The 17015-nt window shown below is 37.7% G+C and overlaps 2 protein-coding genes across 16 annotated transcripts in view; one reads left to right on the forward strand and one right to left on the reverse strand.

Annotated features, from left to right (window-relative positions):
- Positions 1–14673, reverse strand: part of RPGRIP1L (RPGRIP1 like) — an 80143-nt gene extending 65470 nt beyond the window's left edge. Inside the window, exons 1-7 of one of the 9 annotated variants that reach the window (XM_030512872.1) lie at positions 13658–13770; positions 12862–13009; positions 9668–9759; positions 8737–8878; positions 6093–6391; positions 3857–3956; positions 1541–1684 (exon numbers count right to left, since the gene is read on the reverse strand). In XM_030512872.1, coding sequence (XP_030368732.1) covers positions 1541–1684; positions 3857–3956; positions 6093–6391; positions 8737–8878; positions 9668–9752 — 770 coding nt within the window. In that variant the 5' untranslated portion in view covers positions 9753–9759; positions 12862–13009; positions 13658–13770. Of the gene's footprint in view, positions 1–1540; positions 1685–3692; positions 3957–6092; positions 6392–8736; positions 8879–9667; positions 9760–10987; positions 11191–12861; positions 13010–13657; positions 13790–13942 lie in introns of those variants that run through there. The other 8 variants (XM_030512877.1, XM_030512876.1, XR_003995160.1 and 5 more) reach the window with 8 other exon arrangements.
- FTO (FTO alpha-ketoglutarate dependent dioxygenase) overlaps positions 13777–17015 on the forward strand; it is a 248238-nt gene continuing 244999 nt past the window's right edge. For 6 of the 7 annotated variants that reach the window (XR_003995162.1, XR_003995163.1, XM_030512883.1 and 3 more), the window contains exon 1: positions 13779–13938. Coding sequence is in view for 5 of the 7 variants with exons in the window: in XM_030512883.1 (XP_030368743.1) it covers positions 13900–13938 (39 nt within the window). In the remaining 2 variants the exon portion in view is untranslated. Of the gene's footprint in view, positions 13939–17015 lie in introns of all 7 variants that reach the window. The other variant, XM_030512880.1, reaches the window with a different exon arrangement.

Raw genomic sequence — 17015 nt, forward strand, 5'->3', positions numbered from 1 at the left:
TAAGTTCTGGCTCTGATTCTTCCAGCATAAAAAAATATAACTTGAAAAACATGGGGAAAAGCAGTCTTCCATAAGGTATTCCAGTGGCAAAATTATAGAATGCACACTATTCTACAGATGCACTAGTGGAAAATTTTCGATTTCTTTCCTAGTATGTTCAGCCAAACACAGCAACTCTTAAAGACTTAACCTATCTTTTATCAGACTTCAAACAAGAAAAGGACTATAATGGAAATACTTACAGAAATTCAGTTATTAATTCAACGATAGTAAGTTAGGCCAAGTGTCATGGATTGTATAAAAGTAATTTGATAAACATAAATAAACAAACATCTGCACTACTTTTTATTGCCTGACTTTAAGGATTTTTTTTAGCTGAGTTTGAAGTGCATCTTTACTTTAAAAGTCCTTAAAAATTTCTCAGAAATATGGTAGTTGACATTAAATTTAGATGTTCAGTTTCTGTCTGCTGTACTTAAAGAACAGTGTTTATCTACAGAAGAATGAAGCACAGAAGTTCCTAGAGATTTGTATCAGATTATTTTCAAATAATGAAAAAAATCTTTTAAATATTTTCTGAATTCACTGTAGGCACAGACTGAGAAATTATTTATAATAACAACTTCTTTAACCTATTTAAACTATATAAAGGAAATTCTGAATAGGGGAGACTTATGACTTTGTGAATAATTTAATAGCAAACATTATGATGTATTATTTATGTAGTGCCACTGATGCACAAAAGAATGCTCACACATAATAACAGGGTCCCTCCCTTGAAAGGCAGTTAAAGAACTGACCACTTATTTCTTATCCAAGTAGAACTTCCACTGAAATCAAATGAGTGAGGAATGCAGGATAATGCCATATTAGATTGTTCGTAAAAGTAACAGGTGATATTGAAATAGTCAAAAGAGAGAAAATATATGCAAAGTTGAATGATTTTGCATATATTTTTGCAAAAGTGGAAGAAGAGAGAAGATATTAAATTAATAGAGGCTTTATTGTGAAACTGATTCCACAAGCTTGTTCGTCTGTCTTTTGTTTCACTGCACAGCCACACCATATTCCTTCCAAAATTTGCTAATCTACCCTTACTGGGCCTTTATGTTTCTACTACTTGTACAGTCCAGATTATCAATGAGTAATAATGAACATTAAATTACTCACCCCGAACCTATATTTAAAATTTTCTAAGAATATATTGAAGAAACAATAGATGATTAAAATTTAATGAGCTGAACTTCAACTGAATCTGAATCAGCTGGAAATGAATTCTCTAAAATGGTAATTATGAACTTCTTTGCTTATTTATGAAAATACATCATAACCTATTATCATAACAATCTCCTTGATTAGACTTATCCACGGCTATTTGGTAAAACATTTTATTACTTAGTTTTACCAAAGTGGGGGGGGGTAAAAAATGAATAAAGCACCTATTTCTTAGCAGAACAGGGAATTTTCACAGCCATATATAAACATTATGACATAGCTTTTCTAATGCTTTCATCATGGATATTTCCATTTTTCACAATACCTTTGGCTTGCTGTTTCTTGCTCTTTCAGCCGTAGGATGGATTCTTCAATTTCCTTTTCTTTCCTTCTAAGCTCACTCAAAAGTATCTCTCTGCCACGCTCTAGTCCCTCAATGCGTTCCTTTTGGGACTCAATTACAGTCTCCCTGCAAGTACAAGCATCTTATATTACAAAACAAGGGAAGTATTAAATAAAAGAAAAAAATAAAATTAGTATTCAAGAAAGCAAAAGTTTTAAAAGTGTTCAGCAAAATTAGTATTTTTTAACAACAGATGCTTAAGAGTTCAACTTACTATGAAAATAATTAGAAGTCACACCATGAGAAGATGTGAACAGTACAATAAATAGGGAAATAAATCAAACACATTATCAAACACAAACGCTTAAAATAAATGTTTATGCGGACTGTACAACATTCAGTGGAACCTAGCTGAAAACATCATTCATGGTTTCTTATACTCTATATTAAACATATCTCCCTCCTAACCCTTTAAGTATTTTCTGAAGAGGAAAACACCATTACTAGCTATCAAAAGAACATGCAATCTTCAAAATCTTCAACAGATGGAGCGATGAAAGTAATTTTTAAACTTTTATTCTGAGCTAGGTAACTTTACAGCCCCCCCCCAAAAAAAATTAAATCAGATTATATGTCTCTAACAGTGGAATTTATCCAGTAAATGCAATTAAAAAAAGAAAATCAGAGAATGATAGAGCTCAGAGTCTGAATATTTGCAATAGGCCACAAGTTTGATTTTCCTGACAAATTAACCTCAGTTAACTTTCCCCATAATATTTTTTCAAATAAGAATAAGCAACAACTAATCTACAATTTTTTCCACTCTAAAGCTTTTGATGCATTAGCTATAATTCTTCATTACCTTGTATACATATCATAGACTTAAAAGTACCTTGACTTTTTTGGCTACGTGTTTGCTTTTGTACCTGAGTGCACCATTCTGAACAGGTATGGTTATTTTTGGCATGTTTGTGAGAACTGAAATCTCTGAAAAAAAAGATATTTGACCTTTTCCTGCATTATAACAACATATTTGATCAATCTTAGGAGAAAAGCTATTGTGAACACTGAGGTTCATGGCAGTGTTAATGAATAGCTCTTATTAAGAATAAGAAGCTCTTATATTAAGAAGTGGCAGGTGTAAGGAGAAGTAGCCCTTTCTAGGCCCATCACTATTAAATTACTGAAGCTTTCTTTTTTTTTCTCTCCAGTAACAATATCCTATTGTAATGCAGGTTATTTTCAAAAATAATGTAACTGTTCAGCAAAGGTTAAATTCAGACAGGATACCAGTAAGAGTGCCGTTTAAACATTGTTAAATGATTTTAAGTAATTTATTAAAATAATTGATACGAAGATTTCTGTAAAATTATTTCCTACAATCCCACTAAATCTTTGTGTTTACAAAACTTCACATACAAAACAGAGAATTGCACAGTAATTCATGGATTTGTGCATTTAGCTTGCCAACTTACTGAAAATTTAGCATTTATGGATTTGTAGTAAATCTGATTCAGCTAAATCATTATCGAAAGAAACATACATACTGAAAGCAGCCTTTAGAAAAACAGATGTCTAAAAAGCATAATAGGTTCCGATATATTTTGGACAAGAAAAATATTCTAATCAGACCTCAGTATCTTTAAATTAGATATTAACTACCCTTTTGCCACCCTGTAACTACCTCTCTGTTCTCATGCAGTCTCTACATTAAGGATGATTATCAAGAGATTCCTGAGCTTCATTTTCAGTTAAAATGTGCAACTGGACTACAAACCAACTTTCAAAATGCCAAAGTGAATCAAAACCATCTTACATTGCTATCCCATAATGCGTTTTTTGCAACTTATCCATAAAATCTGACAACCTCTAGAAACTGAGCTTAAATGCATTAGCATAATACATTCAATAGTCACCACCTGCCTGGGTTATTCCACACAGCTTAGGAGTCACGTTGGTAATAATTGTAGCTAAGGTTGCCCTTGCTTTTGCCAGTTTTGTCCAGTGGTAAGCCAGGCAGCATTGCATCCTAGCAAAAAGAGAGGCTCACTACTGAAGATCAATTTTAACTTCCAGCCAAATTCTATGTACCTGCATTGTGCATTTTAAATCTTTAATCCTATGTTTTCCTTACCATAAAACCCTTCTGTATTGTTACCAGTGTTACTGTTGTCAGATCCAACAACTTCACTTTATTTTCTCAAGTGAATACTTCTGAAAAATATATTTTTTTCCTTCAAGAAAAGCACATGTATTAACAGTTATACTGACAAAAATTAAGAAACGTGAAAACCGTACAAATCTCTTATTTCAGCCCTTGAAGCCTCGAGCTGACTCGGTCCATATTCTGGGAGCCCAAGGTTAGGTGATCTCAATTCTAAATCCTGAAGTCTCATTCCTAAAAACAAAGAAAGATAAATTTTTGTCATGCTGAATGAAAAAGCATTTAACAAAATAACAATCTCTACACAGTACAAACACAACTTGTATATAGATGCCATAAGAAGTATTTTCACAACAAGTTCAAATGGAAAGAGATAATCATAGTATCTACAACATAGCTGTCATGAAATTTGAACTATGGGTGATACAGCATGCACTGTTAAGAAAAAGTGTTAAAAGCATGTCTTGAAAGGCTTTTCTTAGAAGATTTTACTTTTAAAGACAGAAGAAAGATGTTGTCTTCAAAGAACAACAATATCAAGATTATTAAATGGTAACATTTGTCATCACTTTTTCTCTAGTAGCACTTTCTTTACAAAATCACAAGTGTCATTCACCTAAACAAGCAACTAAAGGACCATTTTTATCAGCACTGCAAATAATTTCCTTACATTCTTTAGAAGCATACTGAACCCCTGGTGAAGAAGGAAAGTGAGAAATTACTTAAAGAAGAAATATTAGTTCAGGAGCAAAAGTAATGGTTTCTCCAAATCTCTTTCTCCTACTTCTCTTTCTTCAGTAAGTTTAGAGTCGGGACCAAACTATGCATTAAATTTCAAATACAGCATTAATACTGCCATCTCTCTGTTCCCAAAATGAAGTCAATTAGTTTCAAAGTAGAATGATACCAGCAGGCTCACAAAATGACTGAAAAAAATTTCCTATGTTGCATTTGTGCTGAGTTAACTTTATTTATTTATATATTTCAAATTTTGATCTTGAAGTAGTATTTTAAGGCACTTGGTAACTGTGCTATATATATGTGCATATATATGCCTAAGTATATGTACTTTGTTTAATTTTGTTAATCCAGATTTATCTTAGATGGTTGTACTCAATAAAGAAAGTTATGAGAGAAACCAGTGAGTATGTAATGAACATTCATACCTGACCACATCTTTTGGATTGAATTGCTATGGTATTTGTAAATCAGCCAAAAACAAAGCAGATACAGTAAGGGGGATTTATTATTTGTGGACTCTTCTTGCCTCTTCATACCCTAGAGGTAGCTAAGCCTTCCTGAATTTATCCAGGCATTTTATGTTTTGCTAATTGCTCTGAATAGTTTCTGATCTGCACTAAAAAATATTTTGAGATTCAACCTTAAGGTTTTACAGAGGATTCTAAGAGTCCAACAATCCTTAAAGACAGGAAGCATGCAAACCCAGCAATCTCATGTTGGGTATCATCATTAATCAAAAGGGCCTGTCTAAAACATGAGAATTGTTTCTGTTTTCATATACCTGAATAATCAATGCAATAAAAATAAAGACCAGTGGAAGGGTGATATGGAGAAAAAAACACAATATAGCTATGGACCAGACCATCTGCCTGATTCATAGCTTGTAGAAGTTAAGACAACAATTGTGCTGACTGAGTTCTGAATCAGGGCCATAGAACTCTTGAGTTTTTTGAACATATTATCTGTACATTGTGTAAGTTAACTGAGTACAACTACTTCTACAAATGTTCATATGAAAATAGGAAGGTTTTAAAGTGTAGTTTCCAAATGTAGCTACTATAAATAAAGGACTGAGAGTGAGACTGCCTTAAGCAGCAAGACTTGACAGCAACAAGTATCATTATAGATGGCTGCATTGTGGTATTTTGCTTTTAGAAGTCCACACATGTAATAGATTTTTCAAGTCTGCAGTGTTGTGCACACATGTATCAAGAGACGAGAACAAACCTTGAAATTAAAAAAAGAAAAACATGTGCAAACAAACTACAGATGTAAAACTTTGTTATAACATGATAACACTGAAGTTTTCCATACACTTCTTTTATAAGCTTTGAACATGTAGAGAAGTTATACTAAAAAAGTCCCATGATTTAACTGTTAGAAAACTTGCCTGATAACTACTTTATTTTCAAATCTGTCTTTTTATCCTTACCACTGTGGATTCTCAAAATGGCAAACAAGTTATCATGTCTGCTATAAATAAACACAAGAAAAAGCGGAAAGAACAATCCTTCTACCTACAGGTACTATTGCCTGCTGGTGAACAGAGAAGAGTATGTACTTTCTACTCTGACACGCTAATTAATGGTACCTATGTAAACCACTGCTTTTAAAAAATGTGAATTATACCTTTCTTTGTGTGCTCCGGCATGCCAGCAGCCTCACTCACTTTTTTGAGCCCAGTGTTAATACGAGATTGAACATAGCTGTATGGATAAGGTCTATGGCCTTGAATCTGGAGTTGCTGTTTAGTTGAAATGAGTTTGCTGCGGAGGCTCTCGTTTTGTTTCTCAAGCTCACGAACTCTCTCTTGCAAATCCTCAATCATTTCTTCCAGCTCCACAGCCTGGCCCAGCCGCTTGGGGCCGCCACCAACCTGTTCAGACCTTTTTTTATCATTAACAAGCCGTATTAACTTGGTGGCCATTCTGGGGAAAATAATAAAACAAGATGAAAAAGAATGTGAAAAGTCAGCATAAAAAGCACTCTGTTGAAAGGAACATAATCACTGTGAAGACTTCAGCATAGAACCTGAATAATAAATTTCAGGTTTTGATATAACTATTACTGCCTGTGAAGAACTCTTTGAAGATAATTGAAACCACTGTGCAGCAATCTGCTTTATAGCACTGACAAATAACAGTTTCCTAAGGCTTATCATTTAAGGTTAGTAAAGGGAGGACACATATTTACTCCATATGCTGCTTAAATGTAATTTTTAACGCATGACCTTATATAGGAACCTCTGCATGCTGTTAAGCAAGTTACAGATTTGGGATGTGGCAGGGCAAACTATAAAAGCTACAACTCCACAAAACATCCAACTATTGAAAGAACACTAATAATATGCAACATTCCAATGATACATAATTTCTGGATTTTGGGGATTTAAATATATATTTCAGTTCTGAAGTGGCTAAAATATATAGGTGGATGGTGCTCCAGAAAAAGAAACTTAATAGTTCTCATTACCACACTCAATTTTATACTTGGTAAATATTATCAATGTGCTGCAGAGAAGGAATGGTTAGCTGAAGAATATAATTAGATACAGAGGGTATGGTTTTCATCTATCTTTAAAAGAATACAAATTTTGCTTTTGGCATCTCAAGAGTTGTACCTTTGATTTCCTTTAGTTTTGATAAACATTGGTAAGGTAGAACAAAAGGCAGAGAGGGAACATGGGGGTGATGTAATATACAAGAACAGAAAACATACCCAGCAGTGAATGGAAAAAACTTGGCATATAAAGAAAGAAAAGGTGGCTTTGATGAGAAAGACAAGTTCAAGACTTTACAAAATTGGTCACACACCTTTAAGACCTGTATCTAGTTTACAGGGAATCTATTTTTGCAGGCCCAGAAAGAAGACTGAAAATAAGGACACACTTCATTTCTTTAAAGTGGCTCGTTTTATTTTTGTATACTTGTGGACAGAAGCTTCTACTTAAAAGAACAAAAGTGAAACAAAAAAAATCCATAATAACTTTAGGATGTCACAGAATGTTACTTGCCTGTAAGCAGGTTTTTTGTTCATTTGTTTTTTTCAATGTACTCTACTGCAAATTAATTCCGAACTTTTAGTTACAAGGGTTTTGGCATAAGGGATGCTGGGAAAGAAATTTAGCTTGAGGAGTTAAAATTTTTCTCTGGCAGTCTAGACAAACACTGTGGTTTATATTTTCTGTACCTTAAAATATGAATTTAGGTATTCAATTTGGACATTCTGTGTAATTTTACCGAAGTGGCTGATGAGTGCATTTGATAAGTTATCTTATTGATAAAATAAGATAAGAATTTGATAATTTCATCTAACAGAAATACATATAATGCCACTTGGAATAAGCAAACAATTAATTTATTCTGCTGTCTTATATTTGACAGCAGCTTCACAGAAAAGATGGAAGTTATGTCATGCTGGTCAATTCGATATTGAATACTAAGTCAAAAGGAAAGAATGTTTTGGACTTTAGAGAAATATGAAATATCCCACCTAGAGAGGCAGTATCTTCAGATACCCATTCATGAATTCGTTAGCTTCTGACTAGAAGCTAGCTCAGATGCAGCAAGATTTTATCAATTTAAGTGCAGCACAATGTGAACACAGAGTCCTGGTGCTTTTGGATTAACGAGCCCTCCTGGAATACAGTAATATCATGAACAGTTCTGCTGAGTCCAGACTGGTTTGTAAGCACAGCACAAAGTTTAGTAACAACTCTAATGTTGCTTGCATATGTTTGGGCACACTGGATACTGTGATCCCCATGCTACTTGGGATTTCTTCAATGAAGTTTTCTATTACCATTAGTAAAGGAGAGTTGATCACCATTATAAAGATATTTTAGGGTTAACTAGATGATAAAAGGTTAGACGCTAGTCAACTTGGAGGACAGAGAAGAATAAAAAAATGGGCAGAATCTCTTTATAGGCCATTTTGATTCTAGGATGAAATTCCTGATGAATGATTAGGCTTATGCAGCCTTTTCTTCAGTTCCCAGAATACCTGTTATATTTGTACTGAGACAGTATAGCTATGAACTTAAGGTACCATCTCTGAAGTGGTGGAGAGCGGTGTGCCTCTCTACATGGAGATCTAATATTGTCCACTGCAAAATATATTCCACATACCACAGAGACAACCATCCAATGAGTGATTTATGCTACTGTTCTAAAAAGTGCTCTGAGAGAAATCAGCATGATTTTTAATCTGTTGATAGTGCTTTAAAGAGTGAAAATGTTATTGTGAGCTAATATAAAAACACTAAGCCCCATACCTTTTAATCTTCTCCTCTTGTTTATTTGCATGCTGTTTGAGTAAGATGTTCTCATCATGTATACGAAGAAATCTGTCTTCCAGCTCCTTTCGACTGACTCGTGATATAGCTTGTCGAGCTTTTACATTCCTTGTAGTTGATTCTACCCAAACCAAGACAACTTTAAATTACGTTCAATATATTCAACAACATGTAATCCAAAGTCTAACTCATTTTGAAATACTGAAAAAACCAAAATTTTCAAGTAATTTAATATTTTACACTTGTATGAGTCTGTTAATTATCTTTTGCAGACATATTGGCATATTAACACCTCCTTTTTTCTCATTCTTACAGATGAAAAAAGTAACAAAAAGAATGATACAGTAAACAGATAGTATATAACTAGACAGCACAAAGGAAATAGTTGAGCAAATAACAAGGCACTGTCAAACATACAACTTAAAAAATAAATGATCATTACCAACGAGATGCTTTCTAATCAGTTTCAAAGTTAACATACTTTCTTGAAGCTCGACAAGATTAACTCACAATTATGTAAATTTACTTAGATACAAGACTAAGCCCAGTACTTCCATTCTAACAGCAGCTGAGTAGTGTATCAGAATTCAATAGTACTTTTAGTTCCCATTTTGTTCAATGGGCCTGGCCTTGTGCTCAGTTCAGCAAAACAAGTCCTCCTTTTTTCTGGAAGGATGAATGTTATAGCTCAATGAGATTTCCAGTTTTTAGCATCTCACAGCAGCCCCCCTCTTGTAACAAGCAACATGAACATAGAATGGGTCATAGTACCTTTCAGAATTTAACCCAGGTTTTGAATGGTATTTGAACTTAATTTTATGAGTGGGAATGTCAGAAACATTTTTAGAAAGAAACTAAAGAAGCCACTGATCAAAGCCTGTAATTGTAATAAATAGCAGCTGGTACAAACCTTGTAATCCTTCAATTCCAGTTGGAGTTAGACCTACATCTCTCACAGGCAGGTCCCCTACAGTTTCATCAGCTGGAACTGACATGGCTTATCTATGGATAACAAAATTCAGATTAAATTCTTCTCCATCTGTAATTTAAGCTGTGAGACTAGAATGAACTACAACACATCATATAAAATAAAGGAAAAAGTAAAGACAGATTCACTGAAATGTCAGACTAATACATTACTGTAAATATTCCCATCTCAATTGTGTCAGAGGAGAATCTAAACTTTCAAGCTTAAAGTTATGCCAGTTTTAATCCATACACAAAACATGGCTACTAGTACATGAGTAATATCATTTTCCACATTTTGAACTGAACATTTTGGAACAGAGGTGCTGGGGGTTATGGAGTCATTTCACTGTTGCCTACTATCCTCTTAGTCTTCTTTCAATCATTGTCATAAGACAAATTACTTTCTAGGAGACTGTCCTACGAATGATTCTCATAAATCTGAACACATTTCTTTCTTGAGGCAACAGAAAGCTTAGCTATATGACAAAGTGAGATTAGGAAAGTATTAATGTGAGAAAGTACTACATTTGTTTCAGTGTAACGTAGTACGAAGATACTTGTTAACAACTCCTCTTTCTTTCTTCTAGTGCAGAAAATCAGCTGCTAGCCACAGAGTCAAGTAAGGCTGAAATAGCATGAAAAGAGACGCATAAAGTCCTTTGGACAGTCTTTCCTTTCCCCGCCCATCACTCTTTAGGTGATACAAATCCTTAGTGAATCCAAAAACATCTAGGAAGCATTGGGAAATTAACAGCCATGTTACTAAAGACCTGCATCGGATGACAGAAGTGACACAGTATAATCCAAAGACATTGCATGAAGTACCTGTTAATTCTATCACAACCAAAACTGCTGCTAAATATGTGCCTCTCTTCTACCAGTAAAGTCATGACTGTTGAAATGCCTGAACTGATCTCCACTTGCAGATTAGGAATAAGGTTGCAGTTTCAATGTCAGTCACAGAAACAGAGTAAATTCATGATGTTGAGGTCAATGGCATGCAGCCACTGTAACCAGTGGCACAATTCTAACGACAGACACGAGTCAGAATCCAGCTCCTCGGTGTCTTCTGCTCTTATTGTATTATTCACACAATCCCACAAAACTCTTTTTCTTTTTTTTTTTTTTAATTTGTTAGATTAGCGCTATCTGCAGTCACTGACTTCTCTCAGGTCTAGGTTCATTACTGAGGTCAGCATTATGTGTCACTGTATCAATATCACTACAGCAACTGAGACTGTAGTGAACCAGAAATCTTTACCTCTTAATGATCCATCCCAATTTGGTTCATGATGGTAGCAAGGAGAAGATGCTACCATTACAGGTCTTTCTAGAACATGGTTGTCTTAGTCTTCACAAATCAAAAATCACAGAGATTTGTGGGGTTTTTTGGAAAATTTCACAGAGGTCAAGAGCTAAACACATATTTTATCAGCACGACCCCACGATGTTTGTGATCTATCAAAATCAAGCTTCATAAAGTCTAGCCCAGTAACAGCACAGGCAAACATTCCCATTTTTTACTATTTGCCACTGTCGAAGCAGCATTGTTATGTATAGCTAAATATTATTTTCAGTGCGGAAAAAAACCTCATTCATTTAAAAAACAAAGACAAAACAACAGGTGCTTGTCCCTCAAATAAACAAACATAAACCCACTTCTTAATAATAATTCATTACTGGCTGCAACGAAACCACAGAGCTACTTAAAATGTAAGCAAACAAATACAGCAGGGCTGTACATGAAAGCCAGATTCTACTGGCAACAAGACATGACTTGCAGACAAGTGACAAAATAAAGCGGCTATAAATCTAAGGTCCTGAAAACTTAGAAAGGTGAAATTTTCAAAAGTAAAAGGAAGAACTAGTTGTTTCATTTTTATTACAATGAGATTGAAATTGTGTATTTAGCTTTCTTTTCTGCCGTGGGCCACAGAAGGAAAATCCAAATTAACTTTTTTTATGAAAAAGCCTGGGTTTAGATAGAAATAGTACAAATCTGCCTCCTGGTTTTAGGGAGGTAAAATATAATTACAAGATTTAGAATTTGGCTTGGCAATTTATTTGCCTCATTAGTAACATAAAAACTACCTATGTCCTTAATAATCACTAACACCTACCATTTATGCTTCTTCTCTAAGAAAGGACACTTCAAACAGCGAATCATGTGTTACATGTGTTACAGTTACTTATCGAATATTATCTCAGTGTCAATCACCAACACTTAAACAAAATTACTTTCCTTCCAACCAAAGTCCCAGCATTATTTCTAAAAGCATATGAGATTTCTCCACAGAGCTCCATTCCCAAAGTGATTAAATCTGATAAAATTGTTCAGTAACACTGCTACAAAAGTGATTGTATGTGAGAGTCCAGCATTTCTTAAAATAAAGCATAATAAAGCAAAAGAGATAAATTTGTATTTGCATCTGGACAGATCCACATGCCATGATGAACCTTGACAACTTAAACCTGTTTTTATTTCCAACAAAGGTTACCCTACAGTCAAGTCAGCACTTCCTATTCTTAAAAAATAAGAAAAGAGAACTTCACATACAAAGAGAGGAGAATTTTCCATATTTCTGGGATTAACCTATAAGAATTTCAAGTTTAGTATAAGCAAGAATTTCAGATACAGCTACTGAACTTAAAGAAACCGTAACATTTTTTATACACTGCATTACTTACAAAATTGGTGCTATCACCAGCTGTATCTGACAAGTAACTACAAAAACTTGCATACAGGTTTGCAGCGTTACGCAAGGACAGTAATGAGCATGAATACTCAAGTATCAAAGCTCACACATGAGGCCCAAATTCTCATATAGCTCATAGAAGCGTACTGTTCTCCCAACATCATTCAAATGTATCAAAACTGAGAAGGGATTACATACATTTGCATAAATTCTCAGCCACTGGGGCTAGAAGGGCCAGTTTCTAGCAAAAACTTAAAAATTCGAACACATCAATTAGTTCAAGGTGGATTTAGATTTCATGAGTCTTGACCATGACCAAGATGATGCTTTTCTTACAAAATACTACTCCATTTCTCCAGTAAAGGGGAAACACAACCCACACCCCACCCCCCCAAAAAAAAAGGGGGGGGGGGGGAAGGATGCAAGACAGACCACCCACCTATCTCAGCCTATCATAAAGTATTTCCAGCATACACTCTTCCTCTAGTGATTCCTTAAATGTCTGCACTCTGCCGGGCTTGTCATCTAAGACGAACTCATTTATTACTTGGTAGGAGTATGCACACAGATTGTCTTCCAAACATGATCTGTTGCAGCGTTGCGAGTTTTAGGAGGTGGAAAGGCAAACAAATAGAAAAGACATGGAAGATGTTAGGAAACAAGATCTCAACATCCTACTGCAGTCTGAGGGAAGCAGCACCTCTCCTACTACTGCAACACATAAAAAAAAAAAAAAAGACCGTGTCTTGCCTTCAACAAACTTTACATGTGCTTTCCAATTTTTTCTTCAGCTCCGTCCGTTCTGACAATGACCGAGGGGGCAGGGAAGGGACAGGCAGCGTCTCCTCACGGAGGAACGCCTTCACAGCCCGGTTTTTCCCGCCCTCGGGCATGGGACACAACTGCCGCTTGCGTCCAGCGGCCTTCTTATGTACAGAGGCCGAACCGAGGAGGCCTATCAGGCTGCATTCTAGGAAAACGGTGAGGCAACCTGCCTCTTCCCAGGGGCACTAAGCCGCGAGCGAGGGAGCCTCACGGGTGTGAAACACCCGCCTCAGGCGCGCAGCCCCGGCCAGGCCTCCCTGCAGCGCGGGGCAGCCTCACCGCCGCCACGCCCCGCTCCTCAGGGACACCCGCGCTTCGGGACATGGCTTCACATCCCCCTGAGCGGCTCCAGCACCGCTCTCCTCCCCCCGCAGTGCCCCCGAGGCGGACAGGGGCGTCCCCGTACTCACAGCTCCCCGCCTGCCCTATGCTTCTTCTCAGCGTTCTGCTACCAACTGCCGCTGTTACCAACCAGGCCCTTCCGCTTCCGACCCCGCGCGGCCGCGCTGCCTGCCGGGAGCTGTAGTTCGGGGGCAGCTCAGGGCCGCCGTGTGAGCGCGCTGCTCCCGCCGCACTCGCTGCGGCCCGTAGTCGGGCCGGTGCTGGTGGGCGCTCCTGGGAGCAGCCGCAGGAGGACGGCTGAGGCGGCAGCATGAAGAGGAGAGCAGGGGAGCGGGAGAAAAAACTGAAGGTACCTTCTCTTTGCTTCCTGCTCCCGCTCAGCCCGGAGGAGCGTGCCCGTGCCGAGCCCTCGTTACCGCGCTCCTGCGCGGTTCGTGGGGCTGCAGGGGCCTCTCGTTCTGGAGCGCCAAGAGACCCGTGTGAGGGGGCCCCGAAGCCGCCGTCAATTGTGGAAGGGAAGTGACTCCAGCACAGGGCTACCTGCCGCGGCTTGGCTGCGGGCGGCGGCCGCGGCGTGGCTGCGAGGCGGCTGCTGAGGCGTCCCCTCAGGGGCCGGGCAGGGCGGGCGCTGCGGCTCTCGGGCCCGGCCCCGGCTGACGGCCCGTCCCTCCTGCGCCGTTCCAGCCGCTGTGGTGAAGCGGTCCCTGTGTGCCCAGTACCTGGGAGCAGGGGCTGCGGGCCCGTGCTCGAGGGCCGGGGAGCTCTGTCCAGACTGAGGTCTGTCTGCTCGGGGCAGCGCTGGCTGAGCTGCGGAGCTGCAAGTAACTTAAAAACCTTAGATTCCCCGATCCCGTGCTGCAGCTTGAACAGTACTACTAACAAAGATTCTTACGTCTGGGCAAGGTGCTTCAGTTTAAATATAAGCTCTATGGCGTTACAGGAAAAAATATGAGAGAAGGAAATGTACGTTTGTTGTTGTGAAGACGTTCTCAGATGATGTATTATGTACCTGTGTTTTTATTTCCAAATTTAGAAGTACTCTACACCAAGCCTAACCTAAATAAACACTTTTAAGTCTGTTTCAGCACCCTAGCTTTATAGTGTTTTCTTCTTGATGATGCGTTTAAATGCTATGGTGTTAAGCGCTTACGCTGAAGATGCAATTACACTGCTGGGTGTTTTGTTGTTGCAGGTGCCTCTGCGTTTTACAATATTTGACAGCAGCTCTGGATGGTTGCTATGCTTCTGCTGGCGTGGTTTACAAAATAGTAGTACAGATGTAACGCTGATGTTAATGGCAGGAAGGCTAATTCCAGTTATAAATTTCGAAAAAGCTCTCTGAGATGGTAATCTGATTCACCATGTTTGCATACTGAACACACTGGATTTCATACTGCTATTAATTTACTATTTAACATTAAAAGTTATTTCACTGTAGGGCCTTTCACTGAAGGACAGTAGCTGTAGTGTTTCATTTGTGTTCTGCTCTTCCTTATATGTGAAAACATGCAAATGTAAGCTGTCCTGTCCAATACAATGGAATTACATTGCAGTAAGAAAAACAGCCCATACCTTTTTTAGCCTGTATGTCTATGTTATTCCTCTAAGGGCTTTTGTCTTTGCTTTAGGTCTCAAACACATTTGGGAATCGTTTGCATCAAGATATAATTACCAGTGATAATCTAATTGTTCAGAGATATGTGTGAGGCAGTAAGAACTGTGAACTATGCTGGCAAAGGCTGTAGGATGACATGGCACTCGAAGAGGTATCAGAGGAGCAATGTGTAAGAAAAACTCAAGGGCACTAGAGTGATAGAGTACTGCTTTAGACACATCTGCTGTAGGTGCAGAAAGAGAAGGATGGAAACTGAGAAGAGGTCCTTAGAGAATTTAAAGATACGAATACTTATAGGGTATCTTAGGAGGATGTGGTAAGTTGGGTACTACATGAGAGAAGCTTTGAGTGTGTTGGAAGTGGAGCAAAAAGAGTCTGTAGAACATCTTAGAATAAAGGATGCCAAAGAAAAAGGCTTCGAAGCTGAGAATGAGAAGGTAAGGGGTTATACAGGAAGAAATGTGTGCTTTATTTTCATGGATGCGTCCTCATACTGGTATTACTTTCTACAACTTAATTAGAAAGGTAATCTTTGGGCTCCTGGCACTATGTCAAGTCACCCCTCAGTCTCTAGGTTCAACCATTGTTTGCTTGTGTTGCCCACCTAAGAAAAGCTGAAGGCAGAGGAAGTGTGTATTTAGTGTAGTAGTTCTGCCAATACTTCCATTTAGGTCCTGATCAAAATATTTCATAGCAAACCAAATATTAGTGAAGTTAACCCGACCTCTTCTGGAGAACAAGATTTATGAGGCCTGCTAATGAGAGGGAAGTGGTTGGATAGAGAAGCTGGTTTGGATTATGTATCTCCTGGCAATGTCTCTCTTCTGGAGTATTAAATCCTGAATAGTTCTTGTTTTGCCCTAACTGTATGCAGTTAAATGCTGTCTATCAGAAGCCTGGTGATTGGCTTTTGCTTTGTGACTATGCAGTGTGTTTCTTGTATGTGATAAGCTGTACTCCCTCTCCCAGATTTTTCTGTGTGTAGCAGGTTTTGATTTATGCTGTTGTAGGAGAACATTTCTGTTCCAAGTACATGTGGTAGAAATTCTTTACAGTGCAGTGCTGTCATACAGTAACTTCCACTTTGCAGGTCACTCAGTTAGATTGAATAAGATTGACTCTATAGCAGAAATGAAATTATTTATGCTAGTATTTGGTGTTCCAAGACCAAGAGGAGGAGGATGCAAGTTCATTCCTGGGAAGAGGGTCTGAGAAAAGTTGGGGAACAATAACCAGAAATTAATTACTCAGCTGTCTTAAACACCAGGCTGGTGTCCTGTGGAATATTTCTCTGAGTTTGCAGTGGACAGCAAAACAGGATTATTCTGAAGTTTGTGAAGACCTCTGTAGAGATGCTGCGTGCCATCAGCTTTGCTGGTCTTCCCCATAGCAAAAATTACTTCTGTGCATACGAGCACAGCTGTTAGAGTAAATGTTACTCATTAGTTGGAAAGGCATTTTAAGGAAACTGTCCACTGGGGGTGTGTTTCATTTGTGTGCGTTTCTTTTAACTTAGTGTTCAGTTTTAATTAGTAGAGTTTATACTTATTTTGATATTTTTCTTTACACTGTTGGTCAGTTTTGGTCAGCTTGCAGTAAACATTTTTTTGGGTTAAGAAAAGGTACCACGTAAATTAAAACCAAACATAAAGCTCTTATTTGGTTGTTTATTTATACTATTTTCTCGTGTTAAACTTGAGAAGAAAGCTGTTCTGCTTTTAGAATGTTTATTATCTTGATTAATATTCACAAGTTAGTTAAAAAGGTTAATCTTTAGTGTAAGACTGTTCTCAAGACTTAGGCAAAGTGAG

The sequence above is a fragment of the Strigops habroptila genome, chromosome Z, assembly GCF_004027225.2.
Source record: "Strigops habroptila isolate Jane chromosome Z, bStrHab1.2.pri, whole genome shotgun sequence".
NCBI classification, from domain to species: Eukaryota; Metazoa; Chordata; class Aves; order Psittaciformes; family Psittacidae; genus Strigops; species Strigops habroptila.